Genomic DNA, 24,329 nt, shown 5'->3' on the forward strand with positions numbered 1-24,329 from the left:
CATCAACGAGTCTCGAGGGTCAAGGAATATGAGGGTCATCCCAGTGGGACCCTATCTTTCGGTCCTTGATCGAAAAGGACCAGATGGTCACAACTAACTTATCTTTTATACAAGAATTGCCATGAGAAAAAATTTCCCAGGACTGGGAATCAAACCACGGACCTTTGGCTTTCCGGGCCACTACGCAGACCGCTACGCTACTCAGGTTCTTTAATTCCCATGGCAATTATACTGAGGCTCATGGTACTAAGTGTTAGGCCCTTGCAGTCCATCAAAGAGGCAACGCGAGGGAGAAAGGACTTCTAAGAAGCCACAACCGGTTGAGAGCCTCAAACCTGTGCTAAAGCCGCTCAAAGCGGTATGTGTAATATTTCTAAACCTGCCTCGTGAACGGCGGTGTAATATACAAGAATTGCCATGAGAAAAAAATCCCCTGGACCAGGAATCAAACCACGTACCTTAGGCTTTCCGGGCCACTGCGCAGGCCACTATGCAATCCAGGTTCTTTAATTCTTATGGCAATTATACCGAGGCTCATGGTACTAGGTGTTAGGCAATTCTTGTATATTTCACCGCCGCTTATGTGGCAGGTTTAGAAATATTACACATAACTTATCTTTGTTTGTCTGTAATGTTTCCCTTTGCTTAGAATGCATATCAGTCTCCTTTGGGATGTTCTTGTGTGCTTTACTCTCTTCGATAGAGATCTGAAGTCACGTAGTTTAGTGAGGAATCATTTCCTTGGATGAAAGTTGGTGTGCGTTGACCCTATGAAAGTGCTTGCACACATAATCTACATAAATTTCATTAATTTTCAGCAATAATTCCTGCATATCTTGTCTACTGAAAAATTACTCCAATAGCAATAAGACCTTATCTATAGTGATGGCATCAACTAGTGGTGGTGTTTGCCAAATGACAGAGAAGGATATATACGAAGAACTTTGTGTTGATGCATTATCAGAGATGCCAGATGATTGTGTAGACGAGTGTGAGAGCTCAGATAGTGAAATTGGTTTTGAAACTGGTGGAAGACAACCTAAAAGAAAAGCTGCACAGTTAGTTTACACTGATGATAGTGACTCGGATGCCAATGATAGCGATGGTAGCTTAGTGAAAGACACCTCGGTGACATGGAATAAAATTGACCTTCCAAGAAGTTTGGAAGATTTTCAGGGAGAGGCAGGATTCATCAATGCCCCTGATAATTGTGAATGTGTTTTAGAAGTGGTAAAAATGTTTTTTGGGGATGATCTTATTGAAATGATGTGCAATGAGACCAATTAGTATCGAATGTCGAACAAAGGCAGATACAAGTCTTCGAAGAAAACTTGTATCTGTCGAAGGGAAGTGGAAAAATGTAACGGTAGCAATTATAATTTTGATTGGAAAAGTCAGGAAAGACTCATTCAAGGAATATTGGAGCACTGATGAATTTACCAATACACCTATTATTAGCAATTTTTTTAGTAACACCTAATTTGCTCAGCAGGAACAGATTTGAACAAATTTGGAATTCTTGGCATTTCAGTGATAACAAATCAAATTCTGAATCTTCCGATAGGTTACATAAAATTAGACCAACACTATCATATTTCTTAGAAAAATTTAAAACTGTGTATATGCCTAAACGTGATCTTTCCCTAGACGAGGGAGTAATACCTCGGAGGGGAAGAGTGAGATTTAGAAAATACAATCCAGGAAAATTGGTGAAGTATTATTATTATTTAAAAAAATTTATTTCCAACTTCCCCGTAAATAGCACTATAAGGCCTTTACAACGGAGGATAAACAATACGCAACACAAATATCCATGCCCTGGATTGGGACCACCTACCCAGGTGGGATTCGAACCCACGACCTACGGTTTGGCAGGTGAGGACTTTTCCCCACCACAACCGAGGCTGGTGCGAATTATTGGTGCCAATGGTGGGTGAGGGTGAAAGTAATTATACATTTGCAACATAGAAATATACACAGCTGAAGAAAAAAAATTAGAGGAAACCATATTGACCCTTATAGATCTGTATTTACACCGTTGGCATCATGTGTTCCAAGATAATTATTACAATAGCGTACAAATAGCTGAAAATCTTCCAGCGAAACACACTCGAGTTTGTGGAACCATTAGTGCGAACAGGGGGCTTCCCACTGAATTTAGGCATGAAATAAAAAGTATGAAGAAAGGTGACTACACGTTCTGTAAAAGGGGGGAAGTTCTGCTGCTTGCGCAGAAGGACAAGAGGGAGGTGAGGATGATTTCCACAGTCCGTAACTCGAGTATGGGCGAAAGAAAGCGAAACAGATGGAGGGGACAGATACAGAAGAAAACAATTAGTATTTTGGAGTACAATAAGTACATGGGAGGAGTAGAAAAAGCTGATATGTACTTCGCTTACTTTTCAGTACTAAGAAAAACTATGAAGTGGACAAAAAGTAGTGTTGTGGTTGATCAACTGTGCCCTATTTAATTATTTTGTGGTTTACAAAACGTTGAACACTTCTACACAGGTGACCTTCAAAAAATTTAATTTGGAAGTAGCCAAGGGGTGGGCTATATGTGAGGAGGGAAGAAGTGTGTCGACCACTGATGATGACAAGGACAGCGAGATAAAAAGGCCAACTCAGCGAGTGCCTCGGCAGGATATCCTGGCAAGGCTAGCAGGGAAAATGATGGAACACACTCTAGAGAAGATAGTGGGGTATGGGAAGAAGAAATATCCATCACTGATGTGTCGAGTTTGCTCTGCTAATAAACTAAGGAAGGAAACTTGGTATATCTGTGGATTCTCCAAGGTTCCCCTGCACAAAGGAGCATGTTTCACCAAATACCATACAAAAACTAAGTACTAACAATCTCTAGTGAGTAAAACCCTTCAAAATTTATTAAAATACATTAAAAATTAAATATGGAGGGTTTTCGTGCATCAGTGTCATTTAGGTGAAAGCTCATTTAAATGCCTACCGGTCCCGGTCCTACCCGATGAGATTGGAATTAAATACTCGGTCCGCAATGTGTTAATCATAGTAAAGCAGGAAGATTTTTTTGAAGAAATGCAGAGTAATCATGAGCCGAAGCCATGTTTTACCTATCACTATTGGCATGACAATACAGTTGAGACAGTTCATCATAGGCCTACTCAAGGGGATGCACAGCACTTCTGTTACAATATCAGCTCTGCTGTACAACTAAACTAACTTCATTGAAAATAGAATAGCATGGTTAGGCATTTCATATTGGTCGGAGAACTTAAGGCCATACAATTGTGAGTGATTTTCCACAGAAGTGAGATATTTTTTTATCTGGGAAAACTCACTCTCGTCACACAACTTTGAACAATTTTTTGAAGAAATTTGTAACACTGAGTTGTTTTACTTGGGTTTCACCGTGGATGACAATTAAACTTACCAGCATATTGGCATTTGGGAGTTGACAGTCTGGCACAGGAATGTATATTTCAGTCATATTGACAGCGCGTGCATTCTGTGAAGTGCCTAAACTCACATTTTGAATGCTGTCACTTGTCTCAGGAGAAAACCCCGACTCGTCATCCGCTGACCCCTCTTCTTTGATGCTCTGCAGAGAAAGTAACAATGATAAACAACTCACCTTCCTCATAATCAACAAATTAGTGATGCTCTTACTCTAAACAGAACATGATTTGTGAAATCTAATCTATTCTATTAACACTAGAACTGCTGAACTTTCCAACCCCACCAAAACCGAGGCATGGGACTTTTTTGTCCCATTGACAAAATACGTTGATGCTGTCATGTTTAAGTATACTTGACGGTTTTTTGTGGCTAGTGTGAACAAAACACTTGTTTAGGTAATATTTAAAACGTTTTATTAAGTATAACTAGGAATACAGGAAACTTATTTTCACAGCAAAAGTGTTGAGGGCAGAGATGACTCGGCCGGCACTGTGTGAGTAGGCAGTCGGCGCAGTGCACAGATTATTCCCTTCTGCGCTTCTAACTGGCAGAATAACGATATTTGTGCATCGATCCCCTTCGTAATAAACTGTTATTATGCTACATACAAAATAAGTGTACAAAAAAAACTGAAATTGTTTTTTTCCCCATATGGGACAAATAAGTCCCATCCCGCGGTTCTAGGTAAATCGTCGCTTTTCTTGCGAACCAAACATCGTACAATATTTTCGATATAAACATTTGAAAGAGCATAAAAAATGAGTAATAGTCAGTAAATTTCAAAAGGATCAAACTGCTAGAACATGAATGGCAAACATTTGCAAAGGGCAATGGGACAAAAAAGTCCTCTCCACGGTTCTAGTGTTAAATCCAATAGAGTGGTGTCTATCTGTCACTAAATCTCTCAAAAACTATGCAAAAGACTGAAACAAAATTGAGCAGAGGAATCCTCTGTATACGAAGACCACATTCAGGCTACATAACAACAGCCTTGGAGACATGGAAGGCCTTTACGTGGGCACTTCCACTGCAAAATATATGATGGCCCAGGGAGAGAATATGAGGGAGGTCATGAAGAGATTTCTTCAATTCATTTTTGATTCAATCCACCCGCCATAGCCACGAACGATGGCCCTGAGCCACCATGCTGTGCAGGGCCGTCACAATCTGCAGAAAGCTAGTGAATAAAAACGATGAAATATTTCAAGCAGTGCCAATGACTTAAGCGTTTTAGTGATTGATGATTTTTAATTTTAAAAGCGTGTCAACTGTAACGATACTTAAGTTCATTGAATTAATTAGCTCAAACATCCCTAAGGATAAGGTAACATCATTTCCTATGGTAATCTCTATCTATTCATTTTTCCCTATCGATTCCAAAGAAGAGGCGAGTCAAGGTAACAATCGAGGACTTCATTAAAAATATCAACCAGGAAAGGGAAAATAATAATAGGTGGGAGCACGAAAAAGAGAGGGAAGAAAGAGAAAAGGCAAAAGAGGAGAGATAAAAATAGATTGGAATTGAATTGAATGGAAAAAGAGAATTGGCAAAGTCACGGGGAGAAAATGGAATTGTAAAGAAGAGCAATAGAGTTGATGAAGAAACTAATAGAGAAAAATCAGTGACAATATTTTTTAATACGGTGCTTGTAGCATTTTTAATCAAAGTGATGTAAAATTTGTACGAAGAGATTCAATGAATTCTTTATGATAAGATTGTATAGTTATGGATGGATTAAGTTTGATTGTATAAGTTCATTGAAGGTGGATGAAATAGTGAAATTCTCTTGCTTTATCTTGAAAGTGTTGCAATTAATTTGAAGATTTACCAATCAGTGGTTGTCTCAGGTGGATGCATATTTTGAAGGAGGTATGGGTGCGGATTGAATTCTTTTATGCTTACCAATATTTAAATTCTTGGAATGTTGATGTACGGGGCTGTATATACGAGAGAAATGGACACTCAAGACTACCTATCAAAACGAATGAATGCATGACCATGCAATGAAACATGGTGAATGTGAGAATGGATTTATATCAATAAATATATCTGTGTCTACTTCCAATGATACCTCTACATATGTGAATACCTAACACCAAATATCCATTCACGAATTTTGTAGTAAAAAAGTCCAAAGAAGTCTGCGACACACTGTAAAGACAGTTTCATAACAATCCTTCAACCTCAAGAAAATATTGCTCTGCTGCAGATTATATGACCATGAAGGAAGGTATGTTTTACTTCTTTATTCCTACCTTTCATGAAAAGATGCTATATTGTCATTGTAAACATTCAAATGCATACTTGAAAAATGTAACAAAAACTCTCTTGTTTCAAAATGACAGAAACAGGAAAATGTTAACATGTTGCGCACGGGGGTATTTAAATTCCTAGGAACACCGATTCTGGAAATATGTGCCTATTAGGGCGTAATGCCTTAGGTTCAAACATGGTTAAAAAGCCTTGATTGGGTAAAGTTATAACCTAAACTTAGAATATAACTTTACCCAATCAAACGTTATGATGTATCAATTCATTATGAATAACGAACAACAACTGAAAACGTACTAATGATTACGTATTGTACCCTTTAAAATTGTTTAGGTTGTGGCACCTAAACGACGAGAATCTTCGTCATCCGTCCGGAACGTTTGGGAAAACAATGGCGAGAATTCTCGCCATCCGTACGCAACGTGTTAAAGGTGATATGGAGGCATGTGGAAAGAGTAAATTAAGCAATTATGGAATGAAAACGCTTAAAATACAATGCAATATATAGAAACTAGCATTTTGCTGGCCAAATGACATGAAAATCAAGTCTTTGCTAACTAAGACCATCGATGCCAATATAAACAGAATTTTGCTATCATTTCAAGTAGGGGAATTCTAGAATATAAACACATAAATAACCTAAGATCATAATTAGCTTGTATACAAAATCAACACAAAGTATGCCAACCTATTCAACCACTTACTGTGCTGTAATTATCAAATAATCATAAAAATGTCCTAGGTAGCATAACGACCGATTGAGTTCAACTGCAGAAGTAATGGGTCATCTCCATCAATACTGACTCAGGGAAGAGACACATTACATGTATGGTTATTTCTTGATACGTGCCTGTCTGCTGCTGCGTTCTCACCAAAAAATTAATTCCTATTCATTTACGTAATGCAAATGTCTTCATATTTCAACTTCAACAACAGCTGGTGCAGCCATATTTATTCAACTGTATAGGACACTTCAGCCCTAAAGTGAGCTCCGGTTGGGGAATTCACTGTAAAGTGATGATTTGGCAATTATTCTGGTAAAGTGGTGTTTATGAAACGGAGAAAGTACACTTTAGCCCGGCTTAAGTACACTTTAGCCTAAAGTGCCATCTATGAATCACACCCTAAGTCTTCTGAATCACCCTTTGAGCAATCCGATAACCATTTCAATTAGTTTTTGAGCCTTCAAAAATTTACCATTTAAGTTTTTCTGACAAAAAGTCAGAAAACTGTTATTTCTGAAAGGTAACATCAAATGTTCACGGATTCAATATCCAGTCTCCAATGATGTGGGTATCATATGGAAAGAATCCCTCTTGATGGCTCAAAAAGTAAGAGAAATTTTTAACAACCTGGGGCCCTGAATGGAATCTGCATTGCCCGCCACACAATTTTTTATATTAACACCGTATTTTAAAAAAGAACAGACTTATCAATGACAATATATGAAATGACTTAAGAACGTCTGTGCTATGTAACAAGGGATGGCAAGTGAAACAAAACGAAACGAAAGTCGAAACCAGTAAGATTTCAACAGTTTTGTTCCAGAGAGCAAAATCTAAAAATGAAACGAAACAAATAAAATGTTTCGCACTGGAGGGACCATGAGCTTCACCTTCAAACGATTCAGTTTCGACTCACACACCGAATACGAAGCATGGTTGAATGAAGTAGAGGTTTGGCCTACCGCCATAAGATGCATGGGGCACTAATATTTTCACCACTAACAGGAGAACGGTGAATGTAAACAGGCCATTCAATTTTTAAACTCAATGATTTAACCTCTCTACAGTCCAGCCGGAAAGAGTTGTCCGATGGAAGTTCAGAAGGAGGGGCTTAGAACCTTGTGCCAGCACAGTTTGCAGCATATCACTGTCCCCTATATGCACCTCAAACCTTTGCCTAGTCATACGACATTGTCACACGCATATGAAGTACTGAAACAAGCCTGAGCCTGCTAAACAAGCCCTGTCTTTGAATCGCCTAAACAAAAGATTCTTCCTTTGGGTCCTTCACGATTGTCGTCCCTTCCAGCTCCTTTCTTCACTAAAAACCCTTTTGTTTACATGTGACGTGGGAGTTTCCCTTTCTTACCTGGCAACATTGCCCCCTGCCCCGATCTAGACCCCTCTACATGTCATCGGACAACTCTCAGTGGCCGGACTGTAGACGCATGTCAAACGTAATGAGTAAATATTCCCTCTTATTCGCCTCCACTCAACTTTTGGGATCGAAACTTAACTACGAGCAGCCGAGTTTCAATTGATTTAGTTTCCTTCCCGGGATTACCATTTCGTATTGGGTCACAACTAAACTCCATGGTGATTTAAATTCCGTGCGGGAACGAAACCAAACCCAGGCCTTGCATTTTCATTTCACTCAAGGTCGCAACGAAACATTTTTGTTTTGTTCTACTAGCCATCCCTGACTCTTAACTCCCTACCACATTCTCCACGCAAGTGAGAATCCGCACCTTTAATACAAGATATACCCTTGTCTCTCCCATGATTATAAAGGCATAAATTATTTGTTAATCCACCTCATCGACATCTTCCAATAGGGTGGTTTCCTTCTATTTCTTTATTGCCTAAATCGAAAGATTATTATTCCTGGAGTACGTATTTCACGCTTTTAGATTTTTAAATGACGATATCTATTTTTCGCGATTAAAGGAAAAGTGAAAAATTTCAAGCGCGCAAAAACGCGACGCGTAAGTAGGAATGATGGGAAAAAGTCCGTGTGACGCATTTCTGGTTCCCCCTCCCGCCTTGTGAGGTGACCTTGGGCGAGACTCTGAGCGCTGATATGACGCAGGATGCTAGCGGGTAGCTGAGTACCATGCTATCTGGTAGCGCTTGGCTTAAAAAAGGTTTATTAATACCTTATCAAACGAAGAAAACTTTCCGACCTTAGCCAGTTTTCATAGATTATTATTAAGACATGTTTCCCTGAGCTCTGTGCCTCTTGCATGCATTGGTAACCTCAGGCGATGTATAACTCCTATCCTCTCGTGTAGAAACTAGGTCCCTGTGACGTCACGTGGAGTGGCATCGCATAGGCACCAATCTGGCCTTTTTCAAATGAGGATAAAATTTGGCCCTTGCCATTCGTTTGAACCGGTATTTCTAAAACCAAATAATTTGTATATTATGAATACACTAATGGTGGGTAACGATTCGCAATCAATGCCTTTCGTTTTCTTCGATGAAGGAAACTACCCTATTCCTTCTCACTCTCACTAATACATATGTCATCAATCATATCTGATTCACCTCCAAAACTTTTTGTCAGCAATATTTCACTTCCTTCATAAAAAAACGAAAGGCAATCATTGTGATTCGTTACCCATCATTAGTGTATTCATAATATAAAAATTATTTGGTTTTCGAAATCCTAAGCTAGACGAATGTTAATGGTGAATTTTAACCTCATTTGGAAAACGCTACTGGGTATTTATAATCCTCATTCAAGCCAAGGGCAACCTGCTAGCAGCCTGCATCATAGCGGTGCTCATAGCCTCGCACCCAGGCAGCCTCACACAGTGGCAGCCTGAACCAGAATGACATCACATGGGCTTTTCCCAGCATTCATATGTAGCCTTTGCGATTACACAGGCTTGAAAATTTTCACTTTTCATTTAATCGCAAAAATTAGATACCATGGTTTAAAAATCTAATATCGTGAAATACTTACTCCATGAGTAATAATCTTTAGATTTAGACAATTAAAAAATTTGGAAACCACCCCAATGCAAAAAAAAACCTTCCACTTTTGTGCGATTGAAGATGAAGACCGAGATGTCTGATTGATGACAAATGTCTTTCAACAACTCCCTAGCAACCAAAGTTCAAATGCCCACCACTACAAAATCCTGAATTCATCATGAATTATTTTTTAACTTTATATATATTTGTTAAAATACTTCATTGATATTATTAAACTGTAATATCGAAGATTAACATTTGGCCAGTTTTGAATATATTGTATTGCGGACGGTCTAAGAGGAGCTATTCTTTATACATAATGCGCTTTGAAAAAGTATAATGACTTTTATAATCATGGCCTAATGTGTTTTTTCATCAGTGAACTAAACCTTCCCCTATGAAAAAATTGTATAAACCTGTTTCAACTTTTTATATATTCTTATACGTTCCCATGGTACTGTATAAGAATGTACAAAAATTTGAAACAGGTTTATACAATTTTTTCATAGGGGTGAACAGTTCATTTCTAAACATAAGCAAGATATCAAAGAGCATAATATAAATAATACGTTTTCGAGCACTTGACACCACATTTAACAAGCGATAAACGACCTAGTCTACAGGTTTCTCATAGTTTATGATTCAGCAATTAATTGCAAGGGATTTTCTATTTCATTTTGTCATGTCACAACTTCTTTTCATTGCCAAAGAATCGCGGTGAGTACTATAGATATGTGTGGCTGTGATGGTATTCCTGGAACTGTTCTCCTTGACTGCAGCAGACACATCATTAAACCTCTAATATTCTTGATTAATAAATCCCTTAGTAGTGGAATATTTCCTAGGGCACTAAAAGTAAGCAAAGTTGTCCCTATTTTTAAGAAAAAAGGTGACATCAATGACTTGGACAATTACAGACCGATTTCACTCCTACCACAACTTTCCAAACTATTTGAATTAGTTTATTTACGTCAATTAATTTCTTACTTAGAGAAGCATAAACTTCTGACGAACTCTCAATGGGGATACCGGAAAGGCAGATCTACTGAATCCGCACTCCTGGATAGCTTTAGTTTCATTTCTGATTCCTTGGACATGAAACATAAAGTTCTTGCACTTTTCTTGGACTTTTCTAAAGCCTTTGATATGGTTGATCATACTATCCTTTATCACAAATGTTAAAAGTTTGGCATCAGAGGAGTTGCACTAAGCTGGCTGACATCCTATTTAACAGGGAGGACACAAAAAGTGGAAATTACTCTGAGGAACAACAAATACATACCTGACCCCTGCAAGATCACTACTGGAGTACCTCAAGGGTCAATTTTAGGTCCTATGCTTTTTTTGTTATTTGTCAATGATTTGCCAACTATCAGCGTAATTGAGAATGTGACATGTATTTTATATGCAGATGATACTAATTTTATTCTATCAAACAAAAATTTAGACTCCCTATTGCATGATTCCCAACATCTAATCGACAATATCTGGAAATGGTGTAATGACAATAAACTGAACCTTAACTGCAGCAAAACTCAGGCTCTCATCTTCAACCAACTTAGCACTCATAATTTACAAAACTTGTCTCTGAATAACTCTGACATATCCTATACCTCGCATACTAAATTTTTGGGACTACACATACAGCATTCAGGCAGCTGGTGCCTCCATGTTAGTGATTTAACTACTAAGCTGAATTCTGTTATTTACCAAGCAAAATTTCTGCATGACTCTCTCTCCATAGGTGCCCTAAAATCTATTTACTACTCCAATTTTCACTCCAAAGTGTCTTATGGTATAATATTTTGGGGAGCATCTGTGAGCCTACAAAGTTTTCTTAATTCAGAAAAAGATGATAAGATGCATGATGGAGTCCACTACACCGCTCCCTGCAGACCTCTATTTGTAAAATTAAACATCTTAACTGTCCCAAGTTTGTATATTTTCTGCACTGTAGTAGTCGTAAAAAATAATCTTCATCTTCTTAAGTTCAATAACAGCATACATGCATATGGTACTAGAAACAAAAATGCAATCTATGCAAAACACCACATGTCAAAGATATCCAGCAACAGCGTATTTGCAATGGGGACAAAAATATACAACTCACTCCCAGAGAGCATCAAATCTACTGGATGTATTATTAGTTTTAAAAACAAAGTGAAAAAATATTTGTTAATGAAATCTTTTTACACAATAAGTGAATTTCTGACAGACAAGTTGCCTAAATGAATTGTTTGTTTATCGTAACCTGAAACTGGGATATGTTTTTTTCCCCTTTAATTTGCATTCCTGTGCCTTTTCCTTCAATGGTATCCTATGTTTTTTTCTTTTTTTTTCTCTTTGTTATAATTACTGTGTAACATTGTTTTTGTATGCCAAAATTTTGACGTACCCTATACATTACTAATTGTAGGCTATTTTATAACCTACTCTGTATATTGTCTACTGGGGATAGTAAAATTATATTATATTATAGCCTAGAGGGTATATCGTCCTCCCAAGTTGACCATTGGTCAATTTAAATTGCCAACTTTGTTAGTTACGAATGGTTTCCAAACACATAGTTACACCAGCTGACAAAACGTCAACAGTCGTCGGCCCTAACTGTAGGTTAACTAGACCCTTAACAAGGACTACAACTGAAACACTTCTCATGGGAAATTCGACTCGGTTTCACTTTTTGGCCGATTATATTCGAGAGCCTTTAACATCCCATACTACTCTCGATCAATAATTGTATGTCAACGATTTTTTATTCTAATAGACGTGATTTTACAGTTCATGTTCGATTTTCTAGCTTTGTGCAGTAACACAACACTACATTTTCTTCACTTGTAGCATCAAGTGATTATTGAACTACATTAAGGAATTGCACCTTTCAAATTAATGTTAAAAACCTCTCGCACCCACCAACAAATTCTCCGAAATTCACTTTGCAGCAAGCTTCAAATGAGATAAAATGAAATACACTCACCGTCAAGTCAATGCTCGAGGACAATTTTCTCAGTTCCGCGTCCGATTTATAACAAATCTTTTTGAAATCGCTGAATTCCATGAGCTTTTTCAAACATAGTGGGCACACGGTGGCGGGTAAGCCATCTCCCACAGCAACCTGCGATAGCAATCAACACTGTGCGTTAAGAGATTTCGGAGGTATCCGAGAAAATACGTCCAAAACACGGAATAAAATAGGACCCATGACAAACACAACCAATAACACGATAATCGCCACTTACTTTTAAACCGACTAAATCAAGCAGGACATCCTTCACAGCAACTTTGCATTTTACATTTGAAGTGAAAATGTTGACATAATAGTCATGATTCTTCATGCAAAGCCTGCACAAGGTACTCTCGGAATCACTTTTCGACGAATCCTCGGGGCACTCGTTGACTAGAGCCATGTTTTTAATGTCAATCCTCAAATCAGTTCAATTGTCAACAAAGTCTTCAACACAGCACTGACGGAGATATCAAAATCCAACAAGGAAAATGCATTAACTCCAATTATATATGGAAATGAAGTACATTTAAATTCTCACGGAGAAGGACAAGATAACTCACAATGAAAAATTTCCAAAATTAAGCTAAATACACTGCCGCAGAGAAGACAGAATGGTTTGCTTTCATCTCCCATGCATGCCCATGGTTAATACAAGATAATAGCAAAGATTGGCTGGAGGCTAGGTGTCCTACTTACAAATTTTACCGCGAGAGGCTCTCTTATGGAGCAGGCCTTCCAAGGGCTTCCTATTTAATTTTGAAGGCCAATAATTGAAATATTGTAATTTTTATAAAAGAAAAACACATTTTATCGACAATGCAATGAAACCGACCGAAAGGAAATAGCGTAATAATTCAAAATATAATAGGAAAGTCGCTCCATAAGAGAGCCACTCGCGGTAAAATTTGCAACTAGTAAAACTCGGCTCCAACCAATCTTTGCCTTTATCTTATATTAACAATGGGCATGGGAGACGAAAGCAAAACATCTCCGTCTTCTCTGCGGCAGTGTATTTAGCTTAATTTTGGAAATTTTTCATTGTGAGTTATCTTGTCCTTCTCCGTGAGAATTTAAATGTACTTCATTTCCATATATAATTGGAGTTAATGCATTTTCCTTGTTGGATTTTGATATCTCCGTCAGTGCTGTGTTGAAGACTTTGTTGACAATTGAACTGATTTGAGGATTGACATTAAAAACATGGCTCTAGTCAACGAGTGCCCCGAGGATTCGTCGAAAAGTGATTCCGAGAGTACCTTGTGCAGGCTTTGCATGAAGAATCATGACTATTATGTCAACATTTTCACTTCAAATGTAAAATGCAAAGTTGCTGTGAAGGATGTCCTGCTTGATTTAGTCGGTTTAAAAGTAAGTGGCGATTATCGTGTTATGGGTTGTGTTTGTCATGGGTCCTATTTTATTCCGTGTTTTGGACGTATTTTCTCGGATACCTCCGAAATCTCTTAACGCACAGTGTTGATTGCTATCGCAGGTTGCTGTGGGAGATGGCTTACCCGCCACCGTGTGCCCACTATGTTTGAAAAAGCTCATGGAATTCAGTGATTTCAAAAAGATATGTTATAAATCGGAAGCGGAACTGAGAAAATTGTCCTCGAGCATTGACTTGACGGTGAGTGCATGTCATTTTATCTCATTTGAAGCTTGCTGCAAAGTGATTTTCGGAGAATTTGTTGGTGGGTGCGAGAGGTTTTTAACATTAATTTGAAAGGTGCAACTCCATAATGTAGTTCAATAATCACTTGATGTTACAAGTGGAGAAAATGTAGTGTTGTGTGATTGCACAAAGCTAGCAAATCGAAGTTGAACTGTAAAATCACGTCTATTAGAATAAAAAATCGTTGACATACAATTATTGATCGATAGTAATAGGGGATGTGAAATGCTGACGAATATGGGTTCTCTTAATATTAACATAGGCTACTTCTGTGGGTTTTCCATTGATCTGCTTTTCAAGTTTACAGCAAAGTTTAGATCTGGCTGTCTTACTGGATAAGTATAAAAGACTTTCAACTACTCATGAGTAGTAGAATTTCGTTTCTTTTTCTGTAAATTCAGCATATTCATCTAGTTTGTAATTAGGTATAATACATGTCTGTGTTGGTTTTAGTTTTCCATGCCATATGTCTTCAATATCAGCTGTGCATAGTTTTTCTGTGATGTACTCTGTCCTTCTTCTTTTTTATGTTCATGCCAATGTATGATTTTGACTCTGACTCAATTGTTATTTCAAAACTTTTTCTTAAACTTTCTAACAATTTCTTAATCTTTTCATTCTCTTTACCCATAATTATTCCATCATTGATTTGATCTAGAGAAACACATCTCCAGCTTATGAATTGAATGTGCACTGGTCTGTCGCCAGCTGAACCATGTTAAGTTCTTCATTGAGGGTTGTTGTGAACTTCTTGTTCCATTTACAAGGTGCGTGTCGCAGTTCGTAAAGTGACTTGTGTAAGAGACAGATTTTTCCTGACTGATCATAATTAACCTTCTGGTACTCTCATATAGATTGGTTCTCCTAATTCACCGTTCAGAAATGCTGTTTTCACATCTAGTGCTTGAATTTCCCAGTTTCTCTTGGCTGCTATGGCAAATAACAATCTCAAAGAGGTTGTGTCAACCATTGGACTAAAAATATGTTTTTAGTCTATGTTTTTCCTGTCTTGAGAACATCCTTTTCCCAATAGTCTGGCTTTAAATTTTCCATTATATTTGACTTAAAAAACCCAGTGACCAGTGAGGTTCTTTTTTCCTCGTGCTTCATTTTCGTCTAGATATGTCCAGTTTTATTCTTCATTTATGAGTCTACTTCATCTTTTATAGCTTTCATCCATTCCTGTTTCTCTTCACAACTGACAGCCTCGTTATAGGTCAGTAGTGCTTCATCTTCACTAGTATCAAAATCCAATACATAATTTTCGTTATTTGCTGGTAGTCTTTTCTCTCTAATGGGTCTCCAGTTTCTTCTTCTCTTCTTTTGTCTTGTTTTGGATGAATTTCTTGATCTTATTTTCTTGCTCTTGGTTTTCATTTATCTCAGAATATTCTTGATCTTCATTTTCTTCACGTAACTCTGTATTGATTTCTTCTTCTAGTTTGTTTGCAGAGATAGGAAAACTCTTTGCAAAATTTAAATCTCTAGTGACAAAAACTTTTCTTTCATTTTTGTTCCACAGTTGATATCCATTTGAGGCATAACCTACTAGAATAGCTTCTTCTTTCCTATTATCCAATTTCTTTAGTGGTTTTACTATTTTTGAAAAAACTTTCTGGCCGAAAATGTGTAAATTTCTCCAGTCAGGTTTCTTTTTATCCTAGTTCTCAGCATGGGTTTGAGCCATTCCTTTGGTTGGACTTCTGTTCGCCAGATAGGCTGCTATTTGTACTGCTTCACCCCACATGTATTTTTTGCATTCAGCATCAAAACTGAGTGCTCTGGCTTTATTCATTAACGTAAGATTTAATCGTTCGCTATTTCCATTCAATTGAGGAGTACATGTAATGGTGAAGTCCAATATTATTACTTTTTCCTTACGCTATGTTGTGAGAAGCTCATTTTTAAATTCACCACCACTGTCTATCCTAATCTTTTCTTAAATTAACTTTGATTTTTAAATGAAGATAAATTTTTGGTGAAAATAACTCTAGGGTATGGAGAATGGGATTGTGTATTACTTTATGAATCAATTTTGTGTAACTTATTTGGAGCGTATGGGGATAGAAATATTTTTAGAGTACAGAATGGAATGAATAATTGATTTATGAAACTGGTCTTTGGGTCATTCCATGTCAGTTCATCCAGGCATGACACCCACCGACTCGGATTTTGATGAAACTTGCCAATTTTCATCCTTCCATGCTGGAATGAAACAGTGTAAAATATTTCTTGGCTATCTCTAATAGTTTTTTTTTCACGACCATTTGAAGTTTGGGTGAAACTGCAGTTTTTCAATGAATGCGGTCTCCAGAGGCACTTGTACCTCCAGAGGGAAATAATTTGTCTCAGCCATAGTTTTCATCAGATTCTTATGAAAATTTGCAGGTTTACTATAGAAGTCATGATAATTCCAAAATCTAATTGAAAAATATCCTAAGGAATATTGGAAATTCTCTAAACTCGTATGTTTCATAAGATTTTAGAAAATTTTGCGTCAAAAACATGGTTCTATAAAACATCAAATTTTTACCTGAGGCAATATCTGAATCAAGCTAAATTATTTTTTCTAATATTCCTTAAGGTATGACCCACCACCTGTAAAAATAAAATTCATGGCTTTTTGCTTGCTTTGTTGCTAAAAAAAATTTTATGCAAAAAAAATCCCTTTTCACGACTCTGGTCGTCAGTGTTGGGTCCTCCTTCAAGTGTGATGAAATGCTTGTGTTAACTGTTTTCTATATCCAAGAAAATATTTACAACATGTATCTAGTGCATAATACATTCAAAAATTAAAACATTTTTTATGTGCAGGTTGTTTTTCTCCCGATAAGAAAAATATATTTTTGAAATAGAATATTTTAAGGAATTCATAGCACTTACCCATCATTGCTGGGGAAAACTTGATTGTTGCTATATAAAACACATCAAAATACAGGATGCATGTCAATACAAGTTAACTTTCTCCATTTTGTATTGACAAAAAACTTCACGAATGTTTTTTACCTCATGATTGTTGTTCTACTTTGAACAAAAAGGTTTTCAAAGTACTGGATACATATTTCCTTCCAGAGCATGATTCAGAAGTTCTTGATAAAGCGAGTGATATGGATGTGCTAGTTGGGCTACTAAAAGAAAAACTGGTGACAGCAGGCAGTCAGCGAGAGATTATTCAGCTACTAACACTAGCTCCGACTTCGTGGATTATGAAAAAAGTAGCCACCGAAATTAATGTAAGTGAATATACAATTCGGCATGCTAGGGAATTCTAGGAATGAAAGGCATCATAGCCATACTAGATCCAAGGAGGGGCAAAAACATAGAACAAACTGCAGTGGACTTAGTTCAGACATTCTACCAAAATTACGAGTATTCACGCCTTATGCCAGGAATGAAAGATAAGGTGAGTGTGTCCAAAAATTTCCACAAGCAAAAGAGGTTACTTCTAAGTAACCTAATTGAGCTGTATGCAGCTTTTTAATTTGAATTCCCACTTGTAAAAATAGTGTTTTCAAAATTCTGTCGGTTGCGGCCTAAATGGTGCGTGTTGGCAGGCTCCTCTGCAACCCATTCTGTGTGTGTCTGTGCTATCCATCAGAATGCATCACTTCTTCTCCACGGATGCTCTATAGAGGAGACCTACATCAACCTATTTGACTACTTGGTATGTTCCAAAGATAACAGGGATTGCATGTTACGGCACTGTTCAGAATGTATGTCTGACAAAACTGAAGGAGCATCTGAAAAGTAAATTTGAGGAATGGGACCCTGAAGATCCAGTGACATACAATGGGTGACAACAGATCAGACCCAATAAATTACGTTAACAGTGACTCTGGATGAATACATCAATAGTCTGGTGAACAATCTCGAAAAACTTCTCCCACATTCCTTCATAAACAAATCCCAGGCGAGATACCTAATAGAACTAAAAAAATAACCTACAGCCAGATGAAGCCATTGTTTTGCTGGATTTCAGTGAAAACTACCATTATGTGGTACAAGATGAGGTTCAGGGTCATCACTGGAATCAGGATGGTTGTTCCCTACATCCAGTAGTAATTTATACTTGTGGACAGCTGAAGAAAGATCTCTGTGTGTCAAGTTTGTGTGTATTTTGTGACCATCTAGAACATGATGTAGCTTTCGTATTTGAAACGCAAAAAATAGTCACTCAGTTTTTAAAGGAAAAGTTCCTTGAAGTAATTAAAGTGCAATATTTCAGTGATGGTTGTGCTGGCCAATATAAGAACAGTAAAAACTTTATAAACCTGTGCCATCATCACCTGGACTTTGACTTGCATGCTTCTTGGTCTTTTTTTTTCAACTAGTCATGGGATATCTCCATGTGATGGGATAGGTGGAACAGTTAAGTGCATTCTTACAAGAGAAAGCCTTCAGCGGGATCTGGGTAATACAATGACTTCCATTGAAAAGGTGTTTGAGTTCTGCAAGTACAAAGTGGATAAAATTTCATTTTACGTTTTAAAAAAAGAACAATTATCAATGATTTGGCAACAATTAGAAACTCACTGGTACCTTGTAAAAACAATCCCAGGTACTCATAGCTACCATTCTTCTATACATTATTGTGACAAAAAAATTAGCTTTGATACCACATACAGTTCTGTCCACAACTTTGTGATAAAGCCAAGTTGGGAAGAAATTTTGACAAAAACTTGTACTAATTCTTTTGTGGCCTGCTTGTATGACAATCACTGGTTTTTTGGGCTACTTATGTCAAAGGATGTTGATCCATGTGATATAAAAGTGAAATTCTTTATCATTTTACTGGCCAAACGAGAAAGAATATATTTGCAATGTTCCTGTAAATAATGTCATATGTTATGTGGAAACTCCTACCACAAGAGGCTCAGGACGAATGTATTACTTCTCCGAGAAAGATAATGAATGTGTGAACCGACGGCTGTTGGATTTAATAGGAAAACTTGGAATTACCACTACTGGAAAAAAAAATGTAACTCTAGTGTAACTGAAATATTAGCTTTCTCAGAGATAGGCCTCATTGAAGACCTTGGATACTATCCTATTTAACTACAAACTGATGCACAGACAAAAGTGACGATATATTGTGATTGTTCATTTATAAGTTGTGCAACATTAATGAAGTAAAACACATTCGTGAAGTTTTTTGTCAATACAAAATGGAGAAAGTTAACTTGTATTGACATGCATCCTGTATTTTGATGTGTTTTATATAGCAACAATCAAGTTTTCCCCAGCAATGATGGGTAAGTGCTATGAATTCCTTAAAATATTCTATTTCAAAAATATATTTTTCTTATCGGGAGAAAAACAACCTGCACATAAAAAATGTTTTAATTTTTGAATGTATTATGCACTAGATACATGTTGTAAATATTTTCTTGGATATAGAAAACAGTTAACACAAGCATTTCATCACACTTGAAGGAGGACCCAACACTGACGACCAGAGTCGTGAAAAGGGATTTTTTTTGCATAAAATTTTTTTTAGCAACAAAGCAAGCAAAAAGCCATGAATTTTATTTTTACAGGTGGTGGGTCATACCTTAAGGAATATTAGAAAAAATAATTTAGCTTGATTCAGATATTGCCTCAGGTAAAAATTTGATGTTTTATAGAACCATGTTTTTGACGCAAAATTTTCTAAAATCTTATGAAACATACGAGTTTAGAGAATTTCCAATATTCCTTAGGATATTTTTCAATTAGATTTTGGAATTCTCATGACTTCTATAGTAAACCTACAAATTTTCATAAGAATCTGATGAAAACTATGGCTGAGACAAATTATTTCCCTCTGGAGGTACAAGTGCCTCTGGAGACCGCATTCATTGAAAAACTGCAGTTTCACCCAAACTTCAAATGGTCGTGAAAAAAAAACTATTAGAGATAGCCAAGAAATATTTTACACTGTTTCATTCCTGCATGGAAGGATGAAAATTGGCAAGTTTCATCAGAATCCGAGTCGGTGGGTGTCATGCCTGGATGAACTGACATGGAATGACCCCTTTTCTAGTTTATCCTGACTGTTAGCAAGTTTCTTTGGTAAATATTTTTTTCATCTGAATTTATAGCTTCAAAATTTGGTGCTTTCCTATGTATACTTTGTGCAAGAAAGGGAGATGTGAATGAAAAATTGAAAATCTGTTAGATTAATACGATTTTATCCACTAGTCTGTAGAAATTCTTTCAGGAATTCTTGTGTTTATCATGCAAGGGAAATTAATTTAATTATTATGTTCTAATGAAAATGTTTATTCAGGGTGGAAGCAGTTTCATTAATTCAAAAAAGTATGTTTTTGAATGTCATCTGACTGTGGCAAATATAAATCCTTAACGAATTTGTAAATGAAAGGGATTTTAAAAATTAATTTAGCAATCACTGAGTCTAAGAGGTAGTTCATATTGAAATTAGCTAGAATAGCTGCCTTGAGGGATCCTATAAGAACTCCACTTATTAGTTGTTATTGATTGTCTTATTTTGCACAAGACATCAACAGCAAAAGAAATACAGTAGATTCCGGTTAATTGGGACATATTGGGACTAGTGCACTTTGCCCCAATTAAGCGGCTGCCCCAATTAGGCGAACTCTCTCGTATATGGGCATAAAAAACTTTGAAATGGTAGAAAGAAGGTTAAAGAATGTTTATAATGCAACATAATTTTATTAAACTATTAATTTGATTAATAAATCAGCAAGTTTAGTTAATTTATGATAATTTTTAAAAATCATAACAATTTAGTTAATAACATTTTTCACAGCCTCGGGCGACGCTGAATGAAAGTCTTTTACCAACAATAAGTCCTATTAAAGAAAAGTCCTATCCTGTTGCAGATAGTATAACAACAAGAGCTTTCAAAATAGGGCAATAATAGGAATATTTGTGAAAAATAAGAGTAAATTAAAGGAGGAGAATATAAAAAATAGTATTCTGAAAACAAAACAATTTAATTTCGTCCCTAGTATAGAGTCTATGTCACCGACTCATGGCCCAATAAAGGGGCATGCTGTCCCAATTAAGCGGAGAATACTCTGGGATATTCCTCTATTGGAATCTGTTCTTCAAGATCTGCCCCAAGTAACCGGTGGACCCATTAAATGGAATCTACTGTACTTTGAAAACACATCCCACATCAATGGTTCATGTTCAAAGACATTGTTATTGGAAAAATGTGATTTTTGACCTTGCAAATGCAGTAATTGCAAAATTATATTTTTAGAAGCAAATTGAGTGAAATTCATACTAAGAAATTAAGTTTATTTTCATTCGCTTCACTGTAAAATTATAATCCATAATACCATTTTTAAGTAATGTGAAAAAGAGGATGAAGGAATCTCTGCATAACCCCCAACATTCTCTCCCTGGGCCATAACATATTTCACAGTGAAAGTGCCAACTTAAAGGCCTTCCATGGCTCCAATGCTGTTTTCATGCAGTATAATTGTGAACCTAGTACAAAAAGGATCTGTCTGCCAAATTTTGTTTCACTCATTTGCATAGTTTTTGAGAGATTTAGTGACACATAGACACCACTCAATTTCTATTTAATAGAATAGATTAGATTTCACAAATGGTGTTCTGTTTAGATTAAGAGAATCACTTATTTGTTGACCTTGAGAGAGGTGAGTTGTTTATCATTGTTACTTTCTCTGTAGAGCATCAAAGAAGAGGGGTCAGCAGATGACGAGTTGGGGTTTTCTGCTGAGACAAATGACAGCATTCAAAATGTGATTTTAGGCACTTCACAGAACGCATGCGCTGTCAAAACGACTGAAATATATATCCCTGTGCCAGACTGCCAACTCCCCGAAGCCAATATGCTGGTAAGTTTAATTGTCATCCACAGTGAAGCCTGAGCTGCATGCTTGTCAGTGTTACAAAGGCCCTTATTAGACGAGGTAGCCAGGCGACGTCGCCAGCGGCAGTAGCTGGCGATGCACTGGCTACCAAATCTAGTAGCCAGTTATGTAGCCAGAATTTTTTCCATATTGATAAAAATATTTGTCATGCAATCTGACTGAGGGGCGACTTGGGACTGGTGACCTAGTGTGATAAGCTCTGTATGCTACAACTCAGCATCGCCAGTATGGGTGGCCAATGGCGTCTGGAGTGGCGACGGGGCTCGGTAGCCACTCAGTCGCCAAAGTGTGGCTATGCCGCTGACTACCCTCGTGGTGCTTTCCTGTGTATACTTTGTGCAAGAAAGGGAGATGTGATTGAAAATTTGATAATCTGTTAGATTTGTAAGATTTTGTCCATTAGTCTGTAGAAATTCTTTCAGGAAGTCTTCTGTTTATTATGTAAAGGAAAGGAATTTCATTATTTTGTTCTAATGAAAATTTTAATTTAGGGTGGAAGCAGTTTCATTGATTTAAAAAAGTATGTTCTTGAATGTCATCTGGCAGTGGCAGGTATAAATCCTTACCGAATTTGTAAATGAAAGGGATTTTTAAAATTTATGTAGCAATCGCTGAGTCTAAGAGGTCCTTAAGAATCAATGACCCAGAACAAGCTGAGTAGCCAGTTTCGTTGCTGGCGACGTTGCCTGGCTACCTTGTCTAATAAGGGCCAAATTTCTACAAAAAGTTGAACGAAGTTGTATGACGAGAGTGGGTTTGCCTGAATACAAAAACATACACTTCTGTGGAAATTCACTCACAATTTTATGGCCTTTATTCTTCTGACCAATGTGAGGCTAAATGCCTAACTCCCACTAACTTAAGTGAAGTCAATTTAGTTGTACAACAGAGCTAATCTCGTGAAAGTAATGCTGTGCATCTCATTGAGTAGGCCTATGATGTACTGTCTCAACTGTATTGTCAAGCAAAGCCATGGCTTGGTCTCAAGTTGCTCTGCATTTTTTCTAAACAATCTTTCTGCTTTACCTCAATTGAAGTTATCGGCTTTACAAAAGATAAAAATTACTTGGAATTTCAATCACTGTGCCGTATATATCAACTATATTTATGCTCATGGATGTGAAATAGCCCTAGAAAAGTCAGCCTATGATGAGAAAAGTGAAAATTGCACTGCCTGATGTATTCCTCTCACTTTCCATTAGACTTATTATGAACATAATTTATTATGTTTACAGAGGGATTTCTGCTACTGTTAAAAAAATAAGATGAAAAGAATTATCTTTCATGGGCCTTTGCTGAGTTGCTCATGAGAAGGAATAAATTAAAATGACAGTACTGAAGTTTAAATGTTGTATTAAGTGTCATTGTAGAAGACAATTTCGTGGTAGATTTGTTGGAATTCAACCCATCAACAGCTAAAAACCACACAGTTTTTCAGGAGTTGATTGTATTCTGTTGCGAATATGGAGAATGAATGGATCAAACTGAACTCATTGCCATGAATCACACATTTGAAAACCATATATGTATAATGCACCCTAAATGACAACATAAATAAATTTCATACTGAATGGAATGGGGCCTTCTTGACCATTTTGAGACGATGGAGTTCTCTCCTTAGCATGACTGCTGCACTGAGCCCCGAGATATTCTTCCGTCCCCTGCATATGGAGCATTTTTGCAGGATATTAGTTAAGAAAGGTCTCACGGATAATCACACACTTTCAGCTCTAACCTTTTTCGACCCTTCCTAGTGGGGACTCTGCAATATCTTGGACTCTTGAGTGTAGTTGGGCTCCCTCCTTTTGGAGTAAATAACCTTATCAGCGGCATTGGCAATCATGCTTAGTTTATATGAATTAGCTATATGGATAATTGTTGCTAGAACGTAAATTGCAGACTTCAAATTGAATTCCTCATTTTATTCTGAGAATCGTCAAATTTTGAACAAAGCTCTACCGTAAATATTAATGCATTTAATGCAGCAACAATTTCCATTTTGATGTATATACGAAAATCGAGATACAGTGGAACCCCGATCTATCGTTCCTGCCTTGATCATTTTCCTGCATTCATCGTTCGCCAATCCTGGTCCCAAAAAAAGTTCCATAAAGGCAATGTAATTTTTTCCTGCATCCATCGTTCCCCGAAGTATCGTTTTCCCGCATTGATTGTTTGAAGATCGTGGTCCTGTCGTATAACTTTCCCGCATCCATCCTTTGACAAAAATGAGAGGAAGTGTTTACCATGTGTTGTTTATGGCTAATAAGGACAGGCACTTAGTTAGAATCTTTCCCAGGAGATGAAACTACCATAGGGATAAACTCAGTGCCATGGGATAGTAACATTTGTAGCGCATTTCCTACGA

At 37.0% G+C, this 24,329-nt stretch overlaps 2 protein-coding genes across 5 annotated transcripts in view; one reads left to right on the forward strand and one right to left on the reverse strand.

Annotated features, from left to right (window-relative positions):
• Positions 1 to 13,078, reverse strand: part of LOC124172318 (zinc finger protein 33B-like) — a 74,905-nt gene extending 61,827 nt beyond the window's left edge. Inside the window, exons 1-4 of one of the 4 annotated variants that reach the window (XM_046551759.1) lie at positions 12,979 to 13,069; positions 12,651 to 12,875; positions 12,389 to 12,526; positions 3,410 to 3,577 (exon numbers count right to left, since the gene is read on the reverse strand). In XM_046551759.1, the coding sequence (XP_046407715.1) occupies positions 3,410 to 3,577; positions 12,389 to 12,526; positions 12,651 to 12,818 (474 nt within the window). In that variant the 5' untranslated portion in view covers positions 12,819 to 12,875; positions 12,979 to 13,069. Of the gene's footprint in view, positions 1 to 3,409; positions 3,578 to 12,388; positions 12,527 to 12,650 lie in introns of all 4 variants that reach the window. The other 3 variants (XM_046551761.1, XM_046551760.1, XM_046551757.1) reach the window with 3 other exon arrangements.
• A 277-nt stretch (positions 13,079 to 13,355) lies between these two features.
• LOC124172500 overlaps positions 13,356 to 24,329 on the forward strand; it is a 47,204-nt gene continuing 36,230 nt past the window's right edge. Inside the window, exons 1-3 of the mRNA XM_046551940.1 lie at positions 13,356 to 13,786; positions 13,911 to 14,048; positions 21,758 to 21,925. Of these exons, the coding sequence (XP_046407896.1) occupies positions 13,619 to 13,786; positions 13,911 to 14,048; positions 21,758 to 21,925 (474 nt within the window). The 5' untranslated portion in view covers positions 13,356 to 13,618. The remainder of the gene's footprint in view (positions 13,787 to 13,910; positions 14,049 to 21,757; positions 21,926 to 24,329) is intronic.

Source organism: Ischnura elegans (genome assembly GCF_921293095.1).
Source record: "Ischnura elegans chromosome 13 unlocalized genomic scaffold, ioIscEleg1.1 SUPER_13_unloc_1, whole genome shotgun sequence".
Taxonomy (NCBI): Eukaryota; Metazoa; Arthropoda; class Insecta; order Odonata; family Coenagrionidae; genus Ischnura; species Ischnura elegans.